The sequence below is a fragment of the Physeter macrocephalus genome, chromosome 13 (assembly GCF_002837175.3).
Source record: "Physeter macrocephalus isolate SW-GA chromosome 13, ASM283717v5, whole genome shotgun sequence".
Classification (NCBI taxonomy): Eukaryota; Metazoa; Chordata; class Mammalia; order Artiodactyla; family Physeteridae; genus Physeter; species Physeter macrocephalus.
Genome location: NC_041226.1, coordinates 33,909,316 through 33,931,186, shown reverse-complemented (window position 1 = coordinate 33,931,186; position 21,871 = coordinate 33,909,316). Strand labels below are relative to the sequence as shown.

Genomic DNA, 21,871 nt, shown 5'->3' with positions numbered 1-21,871 from the left:
TAATCCTTTGTCAGTTGCTTTATTTGCAAATATTTTCTCCCATTCTGAGGGTTGTCTTTTTGTCTTGTTTATGGTTTCCTTTGCTGTGCAAAAGCTTTTAAGTTGCATTAGGTCCCATTTGTTTATTTTTGTTTTTATTTCCATTTCTGTAGGAGGTGCGTCAAAAAGGATCTTGCTGTGATTTATGTCATAGAGTGTTTTCCTTTAAGAGTTTGATAGTGTCTGGCCTTACATTTAGGTCTTTAATCAATTTTGAGAGTATTTTTGTGTATGGTGTTAGGGAGTGTTCTAATTTCATTCTTTTACATGTAACTGTCCAGTTTTCCCAGCACCACTTATTGAAGAGGCCGTCTTTTCTCCATTGTATATTCTTGCCTCCTTTATCAAAAATAAGGTGACTTTATGGATGGGAGTTTATGTCGGGGCTTTCTATCCTGTTCCATAGATCTATAATTCTGTTTTTGTGCCAGTACCATACTGTCTTGATTACTGTAGCTTTGGGGTATAGTCTGAACTCAGCGAGCCTGATTCCTCCAGCTCCGTTTTTCTTTCTCAAGATTGCTTTGGCTATTCGGGGACTTCTGTGTTTCCATACAAATTGTGAAATTTTTGTTGTAGTTCTGTCAAAAACGCCATTGGTAGTTTGATAGGGATTGCATTGAATCTGTATATTCCTTTGGGTAGTATCGTCATTTTGACAATGTTGATTCTTCCAATCTAAGAACATGGTATATCTCTCCATCTGTTTGTATCATCTTTAATTTCTTTCATCAATGTCTTATAGTTTTCTGCATAGCAGTCTTTTGTCTCCTTAGGTAGGTATAATCCTAGGTATTTTATTCTTTTTGTTGCAGTGGTAAATGGGAGTGTTTCCTTAATTTCACTTGCTGATTTTTCGTTGTAGGTGTATAGGAATGCCAGAGATTTTGTACATTAATTTTGTATCCTGCAACCTTAGCAAATTCATTGATTAGTTCTAGTAGTTTTCTGGTGGCATCTTTAGGATTCTCTATGTATAGTATCATGTCATCTGCAAACAGTGACAGTTTTACTTCTTCTTTTCCAATTTGTATTCCTTTTATTTCTTTGTCTTCTCTGCTTGCTGTGGCTAGGACTTCCAAAACTATGTTAAATAAGAGTGGCGAAAGTGAACATCCTTGTCTTGTTCCTGATCTTAGTGGAAATGCTTTCAGTTTTTCAACATTGAGTATGCTACTTGCGGTGGGTTTGTCATATATGGTGTTTATTATGTTGAGGTAGGTTCCCTCTGTGCCTACTTTCTGGAGAGTTTTTATCATAAATGGGTGTTGAATTTTGTCAAAAGCTTTATCTGCATCTGTTGCGATGATCATATGTTTTTTCTCCTTCAATTTGTTAATATGGTGTATCACATTGATTGATTTGTGTCTATTGAAGAATTCTTGCATTCCTGGCATAAACGCCACTTGATCATGGTATATGATCCTTTTAACATGCTGTTGGATTCTGTTTGCTAGTATTTTGTTGTGGATCTTTGCATCTATGTTCATCAGTGGTATTGGCCTATAGTTTTCTTTCTTTGTGCCATCTATGTTTGGCGTTTGTATCAGGGTGATGGTGGCCTTGTAGAATGAGTTTGGCGGTGTTCCTCCCTCTGCTATATTTTGGAGGAGTTTTAGAAGGATGGGTGTTAGCTCTCTAAGTGCTTGATAGAATTCACCTGTGAATCCCTCTGGTCGTGGGCTTTTGTTTGTTGGAAGATTTTTAATCACAGTCTCAATTTCAATGCTTGTGACTGGTGTGTTTATATTTTCTATTTCTTCCTGGTTCAGTCTCAGAAGGTTGTACTTTTCTAAGAATTTGTCCATTTCTTCCAGGTTGTCCATTTTATCGGCATATAGTTGCTTGTAGTAATCTCTCATGATCCTTTGTATTTCTGCAGTGTGAGTTGTTACTTCTCCTTTTTTTTTTCTAATTCTATTGATTTGAGTCGTAACCCTTTTTTTCTTGATGAGTGTGGCTAATGGTTTACCAATTTGGTTTATCTTCTCAACGAACCAGCTTTTAGTTTTATTGATCTTTTCTATTGTTTCTTTCATTTCTTTTTCATTTATTTCTGATCTGATCCTTATGATTTCTTTCCTTCTGCTAACTTTGAGGTTTTTTTTGTTCTTCTTTCTCTCATTGCTTTATGTGTAAGGTTAGGTTGTTTATTTGAGATATTTCTTGTTTCTTGAGCTAGAATTGTATTGCTATAAGCTTCCCTCTCAGAACTGCTTTTGCTGCATCCCGTAGGTATTGGGTTGGTGTGTTTTCATTTTCCTTTGTTTCTAGGTATTTTTGATTTCCTTTTTGATTTCTTCAGTGATCTCTTGGTTATTATTAAGGATTGTATTATTTAGCCTCCATGTGTTTGTATTTTTTACAGATTTTTTCTGTAATTGGTACGTAGTCTCATAGCGTTGTGATCGGGAAAGGTACTTGATATGATTTCAATTTTCTTAAATTTACCAAGACTTGATTTGTGACCCAGGGTATGATCTATCCTGGAAAATGTTCCATGAGCACTTGAGAAAAATGTGTATTGTGTTGTTTTTGGATGGAATGTCCGATAAATATCAATTAAGTCCATCTTATTTAATGTATCATATAAAGCTTGTGTTTCCTTATTTATTTTTATTTTGGATGATATGTCCATTGGTGAAAGTGGGACCCAGGGTATGATCTATCCTGGAAAATGTTCCATGAGCACTTGAGAAAAATGTGTATTGTGTTGTTTTTGGATGGAATGTCCGATAAATATCAATTAAGTCCATCTTATTTAATGTATCATATAAAGCTTGTGTTTCCTTATTTATTTTTATTTTGGATGATATGTCCATTGGTGAAAGTGGGGTGTTAACTTCCCTACTATGATTGTGTTACTGTCGATTTCTCCTTTTACGGCTGTTAGCATTTGCCCTATGTATTGAGGTACTCTCATGTTGGGTGCATAAATATTTACAATTGTTATATCTTCTTCTTGGATTGATCCCTTGATCATTATGTAATGTCCTTCTTTGTCTCTTGTAATAGTCTTTAAAGTCCATTTTGTCTGTTATGAAAATTGGTACTCCAGCTTTCTTTTGATTTCCATTTTCATGGAATATCTTTTCCAATCCCTTACTTTCAGTCTTTATGTGTCCCTATGTATGAAGTGGGTCTCTTTTAGACAGCATATATACGGGTCTTGTTTTGTATCCATTCAGCCAGTCTGTCTTTTGGTTGGAGCATTTAATCCATTTACATTTAAGGTAATTATCGATATGTATGTTCCTATTACCATTTTCTTAACTGAATTGGGTTTGTTATTGTAGGTCTTTTCCTTCTCTTGTGTTTCCTGCCTAGTGAAGTTCCTTTAGCATTTGTTGTAAAGCTGGTTTGGTGGTGCTGAATTCTCTTAGCCTTTGCTTGTCTATAAAGGTTTTAATTTCTCCATTGAATCTGATTGAGATCTTTTCTGGGTAGAGTATTCTTGGTTGTAGGTTTTTCCCTTTCATCACTTTAAATATGTCCTGCCACTGCCTTCTGGCTTGCAGAGTTTCTGCTGAAAGATCAGCTGTTAACCTTATGGGCATTCCCTTGTGTGTTATTTGTTGTTTTTCCCTTGCTGCTTTTAATATTTGTTCTTTGTATTTAATAGTTGATAGTTTAATTAGTATGTGTCTTGGTGTGTTTCTCCTTGGATTTATCCTGTATGGAATTCTCTATGCTTCCTGGACTTGATTGACTATTTCCTTTCCCTTGTTAGTGAAATTTTCAACTATAATCTCTTCAGATATTTTCTCAGACCCTTTCTTTTTCTTTTCTTCTTCTTGGACCCCTATAATTCGAACGTTGGTCCATTTAATGTTGTCCCAGAGGTCTCTGAGATTGTCCTCAATTCTTTTCATTCTTCTTTCTTTATTCTGTTCTTCAGTAGTTATTTCCACTATTTCGTATTCCAGGTCACTTCTGCGTTCTTCTGCTTCAGTTATTCTGCTATTGCTTCCTTGTAGAGAATTTTTAATTTCATTTATTGTGTTGGTCATCATTGTTTGCTCTCTAGTTCTTCTAGGTCCTTGTTAAAAATTTCTTGTATTTTCTCCATTCTATTTCCAAGATTTTGGGTCATCTTTACTATCATTACTCTGAATTCTTTTTCAGGTAGACTGCATATTTCCTCTTCATTTATATGGTCTGCTGGATTTTTACCTTGCTCCTTCATCTCTTGTGTGTTTCTCTGTCTTCTCATTTTGCTTAACTTACTGTGTTTGGGGTCTCCTTTTCGCAGGCTGCAGGTTCGTAGTTCCCGTTGTTTTTGGTTTCTGCCCCCAGTGGCTGAGGTTGTTTCAGTGGGTTGTGTAGGCTTCCTGATGGAGGGGACTACTGCCTGTTTTCTGGTGTATGAGGCTGGATCTTGTCTTTCTGTTGTGCAGGACTGCGTCTGGTGGTGTGTTTTGGGGTGTCTGTGACCTTATTATGATTTTAGGCAGCCTCTCTGCTGATGGGTGGGGTTGTGTTCCTGTTTTGTTAGTTATTTGGCATAGGTTGTCCAGCACTGTAGCTTGCTGGTCGTTGAGTGGAGCTGCGTTTTAGCGTTCAGATGGAGATCTCTGGGAGAGCTTTTGCTGTTTGATATTACATGGTGCCGGGAGTTCTCTGGTGGACCAATATCCTCATCTCGGCCTTCCCACCTTAGAGGCGCAGGCCTGACACCCGGCTGGAGCACCAAGACTCTGTCATCCACATGGTTCAGAAGAAAAGGGAGAAGAAAAAGAAAGAGAAAAATAAAATAAAATAAAGTAATTTAAAAAAATTATTAAAAATAAAAAAGTTAAGAAGTAATAGAAAGAAGAGAGTAACCAAACCAAAAATCAGATCCACCAATGATAACAAGCGCTAAAAACTATACTTAAAAAAAAAAATGGACAGACAGAACTCTAGGAGAAATGGTAAAAGCAAAGCTATACAGACAAAATCACACAAAGAAGCATACACATACACACTAAAAGAAGAGAAAAAGGAAAAAAAAATATATATCTATATATAAAAAAAGAAAAAAGAGGAAGAAAGCAACCAAATCAATAAACAAATCTACCAATGATAATAAACTCTAAATACTAAACTAAGATAAACGTAAAACCAGGAACAAATAAGATGCAGAAAGCAAACCGCAAGTCTACATTTACTCCCAAAGTTCACCGCCTCAATTTTGGATGATTCTTTGTCTATTCAGGTGTTCCACAGATGCAGCCTACATCAAGTTGATTGTGAAGATATAATCTGCTGCTCCTGAGGATATTGGGAGAAATTTCCCTTTCTCTTCTTTGTTTGCACAGCTCCTGGGGTTCAGCTTTGGATTAGCTCCACCTCTGCGTGTAGGTTGCCCTCTGGCTTCAGTTCTTTGCTCAGTGAGGAAAGGTTAAAGTAGCAGCTGATTCGTGGGCTCTGGCTCACTCAGGCCGGGAGGAGGGAGGGGTACCGAATGTGGGGGGAGCATGCAGTGGCAGAGGGCCGGGGATGTTGCAACAGCCTGAGGCGAGCCGTGTGTTCTCCTGGGGAAGTTGTCCCTGGATCTCAGGACCCTGGCAGTGGTAGGCTGCACAGGCTCCCGGGAGGGGAGGTATGGATAGTGACCTGTGCGTGCACACAGGCTTCTTGGTGGCTGCAGTAGCAGCCTTAGTGTTTCATGCTTGTCTCTGGTGTCTGCGCTGATAGCCGTGGCTCGTGCCTGTCTCTGGAGCTCATTTAGGTGGTGCTCTGAATCCCCTCTCCTCACGCACCCAGAAACAATGTCTTGCCTCTTAGGCAGGTCCAGACTTTTTCTTGGACTCCCTCCTGGCTTGCTGTGGCCCACTAGCCCCCTTCAGGCTGTGTTCACGCAGCCAACCCGTCCTCTCCCTGGGATCTGACCTCTGAAGTCTGAGCCTCAGCTCCCAGCCCCCACCTGCCCCAGCGGATGAGCAGACAAGCCTCTGGGGCTGGTGAGTGCTGGTTGTCACTGATCCTCTGCGCGGGAGTCTTTCCACTTTGCCCTCTGCATCCCTGCTGCTGTGGCTCTGAAGCTTCCGCCCCGCCACTCCCCGTCTCCACCAGTGAAGGGGCTTCCCAGTGTGTGGAAACTTTTCCTCTTTCACACCTCCCTCCGAGAGGTGCAGGTACTGTCCCTATTCTTTTGTCTCTGTTTTTTCTTTTTTCTTTTGCCCTACCCAGGTACGTGGGGAGTTTCTTGCCTTTGGGATGTCTGAGGTCTTCTGACAGCGTTCAGTAGGTGTTCTCTAGGAGTTGTTCCACATGTAGATGTATTTCTGATGTATTTGTGGGGAGGAAGGTGATCTCCACGTCTTACTCCTCTGCCATCTTGAAGGTCTCCCCTACATTTGCTTTTATAATCATTTTTAGGTATACAGTATTCATATATGACTGGTGTTAAACTTGATAACTTTCTTAAGACATTGTTTTAAACTTGTAAGCTTTTCATGTAAATAGAAGAAAGACCTTGTTCAAGGTTAGTTGTCTCCTTTTAGTCAGCAGTTATATGTCTTAGGTATATTCAGAAAATATTTTTTGCTCCATAGAAGATTTCTATTGCCATACCATTTTATATGTGTCAGCAAGAATTTTTCTCTGATAGCTTTATAAGGACACATGTAAATACTTTGCTTTAGGCAGGAAGCTATCATGGTTGCTAGACACATTCTTTATTTTTGTACATAAATTTGAAAAATGAAGACCAGAAATGTCAGAAAGTACATAGAGAATATTGAGTTATCCACCTTCTTGTACAGATGCACTAATACATTTACCCTAGGGAATGAAATTAAGCAGAGCTTCAACCTGAACTGTGTTTCTTGACATTTTTGCATGTAATTTTGTAAGCATAATACTGCTCTGCTAACTCTTTTGGAGAAGAAGGCTATCATATCAGTTTTTATAAAGTACGTCTTTAATGGAGATTCATTTTATCCCCAAGGCTACTGTGATTTGAGTATAGATATAAAAATGCTAAAGCACACTTTATATTTCGTCTGATCCTTTTATAGGGGAAGATGTAGAAATTTATCTCTTTGGTAAGTAATACAGATACTCTCTGTATAGGGGAAGATGTAGAAATTTATACAGATAAAGTAATAAATAAAGTATAAAGTGTAAATAAATAAAGTATAAAGTAATAAATAAAGATAAATTAATACAGATACTCTCAGTATGGTCAAGTTAATTTAATAAGTTTTCTTTGAGTGTACTAATTATGACTGGTTGTTTTTATAGTTTTATTTTTATTCCTATATATAATTCTTTTTCCTTTTGCATCTTATTCTAAGGCCTATAAGATAGGATAGTGTACATATTGATATTGTGAAAAAGACTTCTTCATTCTTACTCTCCTAAGAATTTAGTTTTTTATTTCTTGCTAAGTAGCAGTAAACATTGGCTGAGCAGTCGTATAAAGGAGAGTAGAGAAAATGACCTCTCAAAGATTTTTGAGGCTGGGAGATTGAGGACCTTTAGTATATGATATTGACATTGTTATACAACATATAAAGGAAGGTGTGACAGAAACAGGCTCATGACTTCACGCAACAAATATTTATTGAGTTTAGTTATAAGTATAATGCTTTGGAAAGGTGATGAATAAAATAGAAAAGGTTCTTGCGATCAGTGAGCTTCCAGGTTGGTGGGTGTTATTGAGGTGTGTGATACTACATTTTGATAATTTTGTATTACAGTGTGATAATTGTTGTGGTAGGAAAACCCTATGTGGTTTGTAAGTCTATAGATCTTGTGTGGCCAGGGAAGACTTACCCAAGGAAGTAAGAGCTAATGTGAGCCCTGATGGATTAGTGTGAGGCAAGAAGGTGAGATGGCCAAGGAGGAGGCATATATAAATTTTTTCTTTTTAATAAATTTATTTATTTATTTATTTTTATTTTTGGCTGCATTGGGTCTTTGTTGCTCTGCGCAAGCTTTCTCTGGTTGCAGAGAGTGGGGACTGCTCTTGGTTGCAGTGCGCAGCCTTCTCATTGCACTGGCTTCTCTTGTTGCGGAGCACAGGCTCTAGGTGCGTGGGCTTCATTAGTTGTGGCATGCGGGCTCAGTAGTTGTGGCATGCAAGCTCTAGAGTGCAGGCTCAGTAGTTGTGGCACACGGGCTTAGTTGCTCTGTGGCATGTGGGATCTTCCTGGATCAGGGCTTGAACCCATGCCCCTGCATTCGCAGGCGGATTCTTAACCACTGCGTCACCTAGGTAGTACTGGAGGCATATATAAATTAATTTTGAATTTCCCATAAGTATCTCAAGCTTAATACCTTCAAAACCAAATTCATTGTTCTTGCCCATAAATATGTCATTCCCTCAAATTATAATACGTTGTTGCCGGCTTGCAAAGCAACAGAACAATGTCATGATCTTAGATATATTCCCCTCACTCATTTCCTTTGTTCAGTCAGACACTTATATTTTGGATTGTGTTTATATATATATATATATATATATTTTTTTTTTTTTCGTTTCTTTTCTTTCCGTTACCCTATTTTCTACCTTCATTTAGGAAGGGCTTCAGTTCTTGCTTGGATAACTTCAGTAGCTCTACACTCATTTCTATGCCTTTAGTATTTATCTTTAGTCCATTGTCCACACTGCTGCTGGTTGGGTTTTCCAAAGTGCAAATTTGTTTATGTTGTTTTCTTATGATAAATACTCTAATAGCTCTCTATAGTTTTTAGTTTTTACAAAAAAGAAAAAACCTTCTTGGTTTATTGCGAAATTCCTTTCCACAGTTTCACTCCTGTCTACCTCCAGCTTCATCCTGTGCAGTTTGTTCTCATACCTCCTTTTGTGCCCCTTACAGGGGATGGCTTGTCATTCATGTACACTCTGTGCTAGTCACTCTATTTGAAATGCAAGCTACACTTCTCAGCTAATGAATGACTCAAGTTCTTTAAACCTGAGATCAAGCATCGTTCCTTCAGGAATGATGCACATGCCTCCAGTCTTTCTCTCTTTATTGCTGGTAATTTTCATAGATTTTGGGTGGTTAGTTTGCTTTGACTTTGCCACCAGACACTATGCTTACTAAACACAGTGATCATACTCTCTTAAACTCTGTACCCCGAGTCCCTGCTACTCTGAGAAACACATAATAGTCATGCTATTAGATATTTATTGAATAAAGGAAAATGATGGTATGGGATCAGATATCAGGGGGTACTTAGATATTAGGTTAATGAGTGTGGCTTTTATAATGAAGCCACTAAAGGTTTAAGAGCAAAAGAGTCATGATATATGCGCTATATTTTAGATGGAACAGCAGTATTCAAAAATCAAAGTTTGTAGAGAAGAAGATAATATTGGCTTTGAAAATACTGGAATGCTTTCTTAGTCTTGAAAAATGTTCATTAAGTTAGAAATATATTTATAGACTGGTTTACAGTCTGGCATGCAGATGTGAAGCTGAGCTGGTGATAGGGACTTGGAAGCCATCAGTGTATGGAGCCCTTAACCCTAATCCTAACCCTGAGCCCAACCCTAACTCTCTCAAGGCTACATTTGTGAAATATTTGTATTTTCTTAAATGATTATTATTATTTTTATTTTTAAAAGGCAGTCAAATACTTGTTCTTGATTATGAGACAGTACTCTATTTGAATTCACCTCTGCTAGTAGAGGTTTTTAGTCATGATGATGGCAAGGTGAAGCGTTTGAATACAGGATGGTGACTTGTGATGAGTGGCTGTATCAATTAGAAAACTCATTCAATTCACCAAATTTTATTATTTGCCTTCCTCCCACAAAGTGTTGCACTAAGGACTTTGAAAGACTAATTTATCATTAATTTCCCAAAGATTAATGACAAATAAAATGGACTTTATCCTCTTAAACTGTTGTTGAAGGTTAGAGCCTGCATCAGGTCCTTAAACCTCATGATGTTGTAGTAAGAAAAAAGAAAGTAATTGATGCATTTACAAAGTGGAGTTATTTATTAATAAACAAAATATTAAAGTGGAATTCTTTTAAATCATGTTGATAAACTTCAGACAAGTTTCAAGTATAAGTTTTTGCAGGTAGGGGTCAGGGAATTCAGTACAATGCCTAGCTCTCTATTATTTTACACAAAGTTGCAATGATATTTAGGGACTTATAAGAAAAATGCCAGGGTTCCGGATAACTGTGGGCCCAGTTTGTTCTGCTGAGAGGAGGTGGTCGCAGATTTCATTTCTGGCTTTGTCTGCTCCTTTGCAAATGAATGATTTTGGTGGGACCTAGAGGGACCTAGAGAAGAGCTGTGGGTGACTTAGCAAAAACCTACCACTCCTTTCATAAAAGTTTATGTTCTACCAACAGATCATTAGAATCAAATTTCTAGATGAAGAATAGTGCTTTTTATTTTCATCTTTCTCTCTTTCTTGTGTGTTTTTGTTTCTTTTTTCCTTTTCAGTTTGAAAAAGAGTTTACGGACCACCAACAAACTCAGGCTCAATTACAGAAAAAAGAGGCAAAGATTAACGAGCTTCAAGCAGAGTTACAAGCTTTTAAATCACAGGTAAAATACCATCTACCTGGAGTGAATTTGGGTATTGAAAGCTCACCAGGGGAACAAAGGTCGCATCATATCTTCATAGCATCAAAATGTTGAAACTTTAATTTCCCTTGTATGTTTTCATGTTATTGTTTATATGTATTTCTATTCTGCTGTGTTTATTTTTAAAATTATTTTGCCCCTTTTTTTCTGCTTGCATTTTTAAGAACGTCTAAACTTTTACTAATCTGCCTCCTTATGTTTCGTTTGGGTTTTGTACCTGATGTCACATGTTTGCTAGTTGATTAAGCATTAAGGGTAAGAAAGTCTTTTATTCTTAGATTTGTCATTCATCACTGATCTTTATCCCACTACAGAAAATTATTGCTCAAGCTATTTATTTTTTGAAAACCTTCAGCCTATAGGTACCTTGCAGTGAAAGATAACCTCTAACTGAATGAGAACATTTTCTGATAATTTTTCAATTTCCAAAAGTAAACAGATTTAAAACATGACAAAAAAGAGAGCAAATCAGGATTATGGAGCAGATAATGCATACACTCACATACGCTCTCTACACATAAAGCATTTAGGTAGCAAGAAATACATCATCTGCATGTTTTAAATGGATGAAAGTAAGGAAGTAGAATTTTCACAGCTAAATTTTTTCATGTAGATTTACACATAAGATGATGAGCAATAAGTATAGTTTTGCTGTTTTCCTTTCATCCTAATTTATGGTTATGTTGAAATAGTCTTAGGTATACTATTTCTTATGTTATTTTGAGAGCTTGTTTTCTTTTCTACTTTAGTGTATAGTTTTGTTGCAGAGTCTGTCTGAAGATACCCTAAGAACTATCTGTTAGTGTTCAGTTTTGGAAAAAAAAAAAAAATTAGGATCTATCTACACGAAAATTCTCAATGATCATCTTTCTTTAGTGCTGCAAGAGAAGGTACCACAATTTATTGAACGTTTTCATCTTTCTTATGTGGCTCCTTGTCTCTCATATTAAAGAAACATTTGTGTTTTTTAATTTCAGATTGAGTTATAGACAATGGCTGAAATATTCATGAAAAGTTTTTCCTGGTCTGGGCTAGTATAAGTTTAGACTTCCCTTTCTTTTTAATTTTTCCCAGTTGAAGCATTACTCGTAAATCTACTCTAGAAAATTTCAGTTTATAGTAAACATATTCACCATGTTTGGATATGTTTTTGCTGCATGTGCTTTTATATAAAATGGGAATATATTTACATTTTGAAACAGATTACATCAAGGAATCTCCTGTGTTGTTTTAAATTGTGTACAGTGATGACCTTTGTTTATGTCTATTAGAGGAAAGCCTGTAATTAGAGACTTGACACTGGCCACAATATTCATTTTTGAATAACAACTGACAAATACTTCCTTTGGATAAGTTTGTATTTCTCATGAAATCTATGCATTTGTCTTAATATACTTCTCTTTGATCAAAGCTATGCTGATTATAAAGGTTATGAATAAAATATGTTTTATTATCTGTGACTTCATTTCTTCAGTCACTTAACAGCCAAGTACTGTTAGGTGCTGGGGATAGAATGGGGGGCAAGGTGGTCACAGTGTCTGGCCCCATCAGTGATAAGTCTGTAACACCCATCAAAATCTAGAGCAGAATTCAACCATACCTTTGTTTTAAGACATTAATTGTTAACCATAAATGTATACTGAGTGTGAGTATAATGTACATACATCCTTAACATTGAGAGGGCTGTGCTATTCATGATCACAGCAACCCAGCATAACACTAAAGTGATTCTTCTTTATACTTAATGTTTTTGATAGGCATGTTTTTTTGACTGTGGTCTCAACTTCTCTTAAATACTTTTTCTTTGTGCTGACCTTGGATATCGATCTCAAGCCTTTATACATGATCTATTTTCCATAATTGTGCCATAAAACTTTTAAATGATTTATTAATACTCCTATAGCTATATGGCTCAGAGTTGAAGTTAGTAATTTCAGGAAATAACCATATCACACAAAAAAATTTATCAACCCAGATCACCTTTATGATAGTAAAAATGCATCTATTGTTATTATGCCATGGAAACATAAGGACAGAAGTGCCTAGTGGTCACAGGGACCAGATCGTGACATGCTCTTGAAGGTCCTACTAAGAATCTTAGATTTTTTTTCTCAAGGGCAAAGGCACGATGTGGCAATATTATTTACCTCTCTTTTTCTGGATCTTATTTATTTTACTTACCACTTAAATGCTGGTGTCCTGTAGAATTCTGTATATAAACCTTTCCTCATGCTACATACTCTGGGTGAACATATCTACACCCATGGCTTCTTCAGCTGTCCTGTAGAGACTGCTGACTTTCAGATCTTTTAGGACCATGTTGCCATTTGCCTCCTGGACATCTCCACCTGGTTGGCCATAACTACCTCAAAACAGGGAGTAATATTTCTGACAATTACATTTTTATGAAAACAAAAGCTATAATATTCTTAAATTGGGGAAAAAAATCTTTGAAATTTTGTTTTTCAGTTAAACCACATGACATTACTGAAATTCAGTTGTTTTTGGTTTAAAATAATACCTTATTTGTGAGAAAAGTGTACTTTAACCTGTTTTATAGAGAGTTCTTTGTCATACTTCTAATTTTTCTTTCCCCTATAGTTTGGTGCCTTGCCACCTGGTACCTATTTGCCTTCTTCAAAAGAAAATGGAACTGGCCACGCAGCACTTCCTCCACCGCCGCCACTGTCCTCTTGTGGAGGCTTGCCCCCTCCACCCCCACCTGCACCCCCTCCCCTTCCAGGAATGCCCATGCCATTTGGTGGTGGTCCTGTGCCTCCACCACCTCCCCTGGGATTTCTCAGTGGACGAACCTCTCCCCCACCACCAACCCTGCCTTTTGGGTTAAAACCAAAGAAAGAATTTAAACCGGAGACCAGCATGAGAAGATTGAATTGGTTAAAGGTAAAACAGAAATATATAGAGAAATAATACTGTTACCTACATTCAAACTTGAGTATAATTGTATATAGTTTCCAGTGGGGACCCTATTCAAAATGACATTAAATAAACAGGCATTATTTTAAATAAAAATGTTGAGTCAAAGCCCTTTGCTATTGACTAAAGCTCTCTGGTTTATAAATTGGGTAGGAATTGATGTTAGTTGTTACAACGGGATTTGATTGTAATTAAATTGGCAATTCAACATTATTGTGGTTATACTCTGTATTTTGAAGTGTTTTTCAAAAGTACAAAAAAATTAGTATTCTTAGGAACTTTTTTATGTTGATAGCTATTGGGAAAAGTATTACTACTTGTCAGAAGTGGATAGTTAGTCGAGACATAGGAATTCTGAATCCTACAGAATGATGGTTTCATGGTCACATAAATTGAGCATTGCTAAAGACTAGGAGAAGTATAATTGAGAAGAAACAAACTTTATTTCATTCAACTTCAAATCCCCAAGTATTTGAGAGTGGAACCTTTTTTATTTTTTCCCCTAATAACACATTAACTTCCTGCAGAACTTATATTTTATTGAACATACTTTGGGAAAAAAATCTTACAGAGATTACTTCATAAACATCTGCTGGCAGCTCTGGGGCACTGGGTGTATACATGGTGATTGGGTGTGGGGGACAGATGAAACACTCACTGTTTGTGAATCTGTCTTCTCTCTGGCTGCAGATCAGACCTCAGGAAATGACAGAAGACTGTTTCTGGGTAAAAGCAAATGAAAATAAGTATGAAAATGTGGATTTGCTGTGTAAACTTGAGAATACGTTTTGTTGCCAACCAAAAGGTAAGTTTAATATCTTGGTTATTTGTTACTCTTAGTATTTTAATATTGTAACTTTTTATATGCTTACCTTTAGAAAGTATTATTTGTGTCATATAAATGGTATTTTTATGTTACTAATGGATAAATGAATAATCCAATGAATAATCTGAAGTTAATTTTTTATATAGAGTATCAATTGAACAACTTTTAAAATACAAATGATTTAATACAAAACTTTAAAAAATTTCTTTATAATACCTTCTTTGAAGATATTCTAATTAGACTTTCGTAAAGGAGGGTATTTTCAGAGAAAATTTTGGTGTGAAAATTCCCTGTAGTCAATGAGAAATAGAAAAATGAGAACAAAATGTAAGTCTTCCTCTAGTCAGAATTTTCCCACACTTTAATGTTACAGTGGCCATCACATAATTAATTAGTATGACTCACATGGGATAGAAATATCAAATTTATAGAGCATCTTGAAAATTAGTTTGAAATAGAGTCTATGAGTAGATTATAACATCTTTTCATTAAATGCAATGGAATTCATTTTCAAAAGCCATCACAGGGGCTTCCCTGGTGGTGCAGTGGTTGAGAGTCCGCCTGCCCATGCAGGGGACACGGATTCGTGCCCCGGTCCAGGAAGATCCCACATACAGCGGAGTGGCTAGGCCCGTGAGCCATGGCCGCTGAGCCTGCGCGTCCGGAGCCTGTGCTCCGTAACGGGAGAGGCCACAACAGTGAGAGGCCCGCGTACCACAAAAAAATAAAAAAAATAAAAAATAAAAATAAAAAAATCCATCACAGATAGCTTTTACCTGTGCAGTGTGATTTTTCTCTTTTTAACAATTATATTTAGGAATTACTCTTGTCTGAAATTTGATTTTGTCTCATCCAGTGTCATGGACCTACCACTTATGTTTCAGGGCTGATATGCACATATACTGTTCAGTTCATTTTTAAGTAACACATTTTAGGTTTGTAGTACAAGGCACTTAGGTCAGTCATTATCTTTTTTTGTTTGTTTTAATTATTTTTTAAAATTATTACTATTTAAAAAAAAATTTTTGGCTCCGTTGGGTCTTTGTTGCTGTGTGCAGGCTTTTCTCCATCTGGATGGAGATGGGAAGGCTTGGTGTAGACAGAAGAATTGACTTCTTAAAGTGCCCACTGTGTACTAGGCACCATGCTAGATGCTTTATATACGTGATTTAACTTGATCATCATAGCAACCAAGGGATGTTGGCAGATAGCAAAAAAATCATTTGCTTTCCTTTGAAATGCTTTCTAAAATATAATTTAAAAACTCTTTTAAAACATAATTGTAAGTTAGAAACTCTAAAAGGTAATTGTAAATTAGATTTCTAGAATTTGTGTTAAATCCAAAGCCTTTATCAGATATTTTGGAACGCGATTGGTCTTGACCAAAATAGTAAAAATGATATATTTTGATCTTTGAAAACCAGGGGCATTTTCTTAGCAAGCTTACCATAGGAAAACTTGTGAAGTAAGCAGATCTTAATTTTATCTTTTGATTATGGAGAATCAAAATTTTCTTTGAATAAGATTAGTGCACTCTTCAGGCAATCAGGGAAAATATATGAAAGTTAAAATGTGTATTTACATGTAAAACACTTCAGAATTTCAGATTTCATAATCTGGAATTGATTAGTTTTCCCTCTGCTTTTCTAGTAGGTAGAAAGGGTGGTACCTAAAAGCTATTTAAGTAATTCTGCGATCCAGCTTCTCTATTTTTTTTCCCTCTTTACTCTGATTACTTTCTTAATTAATGAGGCTCAAAAGGGAAACTTGTTAGCATGTCTTTAATTTAGCTGTAGTGTTAGCCCTAAATGAAATAATTGGACCTTTAAAAAATTCTTGTCATCTAACTTTAGTCTTACGATTTAAGGTTGAAAAAAATCAACATATTTGCTCAATCTAATACTAGTTGTAAAGGTTAAGGTGAGGAAATAATGATCCTTTTCTGAATATTCCATATATCAGTGCCTCTCTGGCTTGGTGCATGCATCCACACTGCCCTGAATCTCTGTTTGGTTTGACTTAGAGGCTGGCAGAGGCTATGACTTCTCTTCTCTCAGCTCAAATGCTGCTTCCTCTTTTCTGGGACAGTAGATGATATTTCCATGATCAACAGAAAGATGGGGAAGCCCAGGGTTGTAACACGGGTCAGTGCCAACATTTTACAATGCCAACAGGTGGCAAGCTGAGAAAGTGACTATTTTTTGGTTTGGATTTTAAAGAATAATTCCTAGAAAGCATTATTTGAGAAGCCTTAAGTGTTCTTTTTGGCATTATTAGTATTTCATTCGAAAAGGCTATTCATTGCTGCTTTCAGAAAGATAGGACTTCAGTAGATATTTTATAGGAAAGGTCAGAACGGAAGGCAAGAGAAAGGTGCCTAGAAAACGTGGACAAGACAGGGCTGGTGGATAGGTTGCTCCTTGTCTCTTTATTCGTGGCCTGGCTGCTAATATTTGCCTGTTTCACGTGACACCAAAGGTTACTTTGAATCAATTTTGTCATTTCTGCAGAATTCAAAATTAAACCTATTATTCATTGTTGAGTTCCAGGTAGAAATATAGTTGCTCTCCACTCTCTAGCAGGCAGGGGGAGATAGAGGCACGGGCTGCTAGTTGATTGTCATCATTGGCTTGCATCACAACTTGGCAGGGAAGGACAAAGAATTCAGATTACTGAAGAATTGTGGATTTTTAGAGAAAAGATTATTTATTTATTTATTTATGTATTGAAGTACCTGTTTGGACTAAGAACCAGGGCTCTTTCTCTGACATAGTTGAATGTTCCATTCTAGGCATTTTATTTTATTTTATTTTATTTTTTGTGGTACGCGGGCCTCTCACTGCTGTGGCCTCTCCCATTGCGGAGCACAGGCTCCGGACACGCAGGCCCGGCGGCTGTGGCTCACGGGCCCAGCCGCTCCGCGGCATGCGGGATCCTCCCGGACCGGGGCACGAACCCGTGTCCCCTGTATTGGCAGGCGGACTCTCAACCACTGTGCCACCAGGGAGGCCCCGTTCCAGGCATTTTAAATGGTAGATGCCAATCTTTGTGCTTCCTAAGCATTTGAAATTGGCAGAAAGGAAAAAGAAAGAAAGGAACTGAATGCAATAATCTAAAAAGAACCTTGGGATTTTCTCTCATGTTCTTTATTTTTTGTCACTAAGTATGGCTATTTATTTTACACTGCTTTAGGTTTATGAGACATTTAGGTTAAGATTGTTGGGTTTCAGAGGTCTCATACCCTGGGAGTTGGAAAAGGAAGAGGACCTAATAATCCCTTTTGAGTATCTGTTTTGCCTCATCCAGTGTCATGGACCTACCACTTATGTTTCAGGGCTGATGTGCACATATACTGTTCAGTTCATTTTTAAGTAACACATTTTAGGTTTTTAGTACAAGGCACTTAGCTCAGTCATTATCTTTTTTTGTTTGTTTTAATTATTTTTTAAAATTATTACTATTTAAAAAAAAATTTTTGGCTCCGTTGGGTCTTTGTTGCTGTGTGCAGGCTTTTCTCCATCTGGATGGAGATGGGAAGGCTTGGTGTAGACAGAAGAATTGACTTCTTAAAGTGCCCACTGTGTACTAGGCACCATGCTAGATGCTTTATATACGTGATTTAACTTGATCATCATAGCAACCAAGGGATGTTGGCAGATAGCAAAAAAATCATTTGCTTTCCTTTGAAATGCTTTCTAAAATATAATTTAAAAACTCTTTTAAAACATAATTGTAAGTTAGAAACTCTAAAAGGTAATTGTAAATTAGATTTCTAGAATTTGTGTTAAATCCAAAGCCTTTATCAGATATTTTGGAACGCGATTGGTCTTGACCAAAATAGTAAAAATGATATATTTTGATCTTTGAAAACCAGGGGCATTTTCTTAGCAAGCTTACCATAGGAAAACTTGTGAAGTAAGCAGATCTTAATTTTATCTTTTGATTATGGAGAATCAAAATTTTCTTTGAATAAGATTAGTGCACTCTTCAGGCAATCAGGGAAAATATATGAAAGTTAAAATGTGTATTTACATGTAAAACACTTCAGAATTTCAGATTTCATAATCTGGAATTGATTAGTTTTCCCTCTGCTTTTCTAGTAGGTAGAAAGGGTGGTACCTAAAAGCTATTTAAGTAATTCTGCGATCCAGCTTCTCTATTTTTTTTCCCTCTTTACTCTGATTACTTTCTTAATTAATGAGGCTCAAAAGGGAAACTTGTTAGCATGTCTTTAATTTAGCTGTAGTGTTAGCCCTAAATGAAATAATTGGACCTTTAAAAAATTCTTGTCATCTAACTTTAGTCTTACGATTTAAGGTTGAAAAAAATCAACATATTTGCTCAATCTAATACTAGTTGTAAAGGTTAAGGTGAGGAAATAATGATCCTTTTCTGAATATTCCATATATCAGTGCCTCTCTGGCTTGGTGCATGCATCCACACTGCCCTGAATCTCTGTTTGGTTTGACTTAGAGGCTGGCAGAGGCTATGACTTCTCTTCTCTCAGCTCAAATGCTGCTTCCTCTTTTCTGGGACAGTAGATGATATTTCCATGATCAACAGAAAGATGGGGAAGCCCAGGGTTGTAACACGGGTCAGTGCCAACATTTTACAATGCCAACAGGTGGCAAGCTGAGAAAGTGACTATTTTTTGGTTTGGATTTTAAAGAATAATTCCTAGAAAGCATTATTTGAGAAGCCTTAAGTGTTCTTTTTGGCATTATTAGTATTTCATTCGAAAAGGCTATTCATTGCTGCTTTCAGAAAGATAGGACTTCAGTAGATATTTTATAGGAAAGGTCAGAACGGAAGGCAAGAGAAAGGTGCCTAGAAAACGTGGACAAGACAGGGCTGGTGGATAGGTTGCTCCTTGTCTCTTTATTCGTGGCCTGGCTGCTAATATTTGCCTGTTTCACGTGACACCAAAGGTTACTTTGAATCAATTTTGTCATTTCTGCAGAATTCAAAATTAAACCTATTATTCATTGTTGAGTTCCAGGTAGAAATATAGTTGCTCTCCACTCTCTAGCAGGCAGGGGGAGATAGAGGCACGGGCTGCTAGTTGATTGTCATCATTGGCTTGCATCACAACTTGGCAGGGAAGGACAAAGAATTCAGATTACTGAAGAATTGTGGATTTTTAGAGAAAAGATTATTTATTTATTTATTTATGTATTGAAGTACCTGTTTGGACTAAGAACCAGGGCTCTTTCTCTGACATAGTTGAATGTTCCATTCTAGGCATTTTATTTTATTTTATTTTATTTTTTGTGGTACGCGGGCCTCTCACTGCTGTGGCCTCTCCCATTGCGGAGCACAGGCTCCGGACACGCAGGCCCGGCGGCTGTGGCTCACGGGCCCAGCCGCTCCGCGGCATGCGGGATCCTCCCGGACCGGGGCACGAACCCGTGTCCCCTGTATTGGCAGGCGGACTCTCAACCACTGTGCCACCAGGGAGGCCCCGTTCCAGGCATTTTAAATGGTAGATGCCAATCTTTGTGCTTCCTAAGCATTTGAAATTGGCAGAAAGGAAAAAGAAAGAAAGGAACTGAATGCAATAATCTAAAAAGAACCTTGGGATTTTCTCTCATGTTCTTTATTTTTTGTCACTAAGTATGGCTATTTATTTTACACTGCTTTAGGTTTATGAGACATTTAGGTTAAGATTGTTGGGTTTCAGAGGTCTCATACCCTGGGAGTTGGAAAAGGAAGAGGACCTAATAATCCCTTTTGAGTATCTGTGGTATACCAGCCCTGAGCTGGGTCTTCTTCATGTGACCTTGTTTAATCTTTACCACATCTCGGCTGAGGTTTTTCTCTTGGTCTACGATTGCAAAACAGTTCTAACTACCCACAATAGCACCCTGCCCCACTGACTCATAGATGGAGCAGGATGTTCTTGGTAAGCGAGTTGGACATTTCCTCTTAACTCATGTTGCCCTTTATTATATTTCTTCTTTTTTCTCCAGTTAGATTTTACTTACTTTGCTTTCTAAACTAATCCCCTCCCTGTGACTTTTATAGCATTGCTTCAATGGAGCGTGCCTTGTGTCATATCTTAAGGAGTACGGAAACCCCCCTCTAAGCCATTTCCTATGAAATCAACATTTTTTTTTCTGATTCAGTAGTATCATTTTCTTTTTTATACTTTTTTTCCCTATTAAGTATCTCACTTTGTTTTCCTTGCTTCTCTCCATGCTAAATTTTTGAGATACATCTTAGCTTTCCATAGTTTAGATTCTTTTGAAAATAACATGTAGGCATTTTTCCTGATCATCTTTTTCTTTTATTTTTCTCATCTGCCTCTTTAATTTCTTCTGCTTTTTCTCTTTATCCTATTTGGCTACCATTGTTCAAGTCGACAAGTATTTATAGGGGACACGTTGTATGTGAGGCCTTGTGTTTAGCACTGGGGACACTGTGGTGAGGGGCCCTGTACTCATGTTACTCTGTGGCCTTGGTGAAGCGCAGTCAAGTTCGCAGGTGAAGTCTAAGCACAAGGAGTGGGACAACCAGTACTGATCTTGATTGTAGAAAAGACTGCCATGTTTTACTGTCTCTGGCTTATGTTAAGACTTAACAAGGTTATAAAAGAACATTGTTTGTGTATCTCTCAGAAATTTAATCACAATGTTCATATACTATATTGAACATTTGGTATCATCATAATAATGCTAATGACCTGCATATTTTTTACCAGAGTGGAAGCATCTGTTGGTTAATTTTTACAGGCTGTTGGAAAATAGATTAACGTATACTAATGGGTTATTGGTGTTGGATTTATCGACTAAAATTAATATTAATTACTTTCATTATTCACAAACTGTTAACTTAATAGGGATTAAAGGGCTTTCTGAAGGTATATGAATAGTCTAATTCTCGTAGCCTGATTTATTATGAAAATGTGATGCCACTATTGTTAGCTTTCTGAAGTAATCAAATTTTATAACAGGTGCATCATATTTGCCAGATAGGGCCAATAAACTGGTTTATAAATAATTTCTCAACTGAACAGTTATGGCATATGGAAACAGTTAATGGATTATGTACTTAAAAACAAATCAAGCTTAGATTTCTGACATCATAGTTCAGTGGACAAAGTATTGGGGTAGGCAGTGATAAACCATGGAGTATCCCAGTGACTTGGCTGTGTTCAGTTTGTTGCTTTGTATCTGAAACACAATTTATTCCTCTGTATGAACCAAAGTATATAAAAAATCCTGAACTACCTCAGAAGCCTACATTAAGGTGAACAATATAATTTATAACAGAAATATGGTTCTTGGGAGCATATTAATATAGAGATGATGCCAAAATGAATGTAACATATCTTCAACATCTTAAAGGTTTCTGAAAAGACATTTGACAAACACTAGTTTGGGAAGATTGGGGAGGAAGTCAGTGGCGAATTAAATATTTCTCTAGGGATTTATTTTGGTTCTTGTCTGTGGCTGAATCTGGAAAGAACTTAAGGAAATTATGAGATAGGTCAGGAATGTCTTGTTTGTTTCACCATTAGAGAGTATCT

At 37.0% G+C, this 21,871-nt stretch overlaps 1 protein-coding gene across 1 annotated transcript in view; it reads left to right on the top strand.

Moving 5' to 3' along the window:
- The window catches only part of DIAPH3 (diaphanous related formin 3), a 565,759-nt gene that overhangs the window by 212,531 nt on the left and 331,357 nt on the right, over nucleotides 1-21,871 (top strand). Inside the window, exons 15-17 of the mRNA XM_055089317.1 lie at nucleotides 10,437-10,541; nucleotides 13,182-13,484; nucleotides 14,208-14,322. Coding sequence (XP_054945292.1) covers nucleotides 10,437-10,541; nucleotides 13,182-13,484; nucleotides 14,208-14,322 — 523 coding nt within the window. The remainder of the gene's footprint in view (nucleotides 1-10,436; nucleotides 10,542-13,181; nucleotides 13,485-14,207; nucleotides 14,323-21,871) is intronic.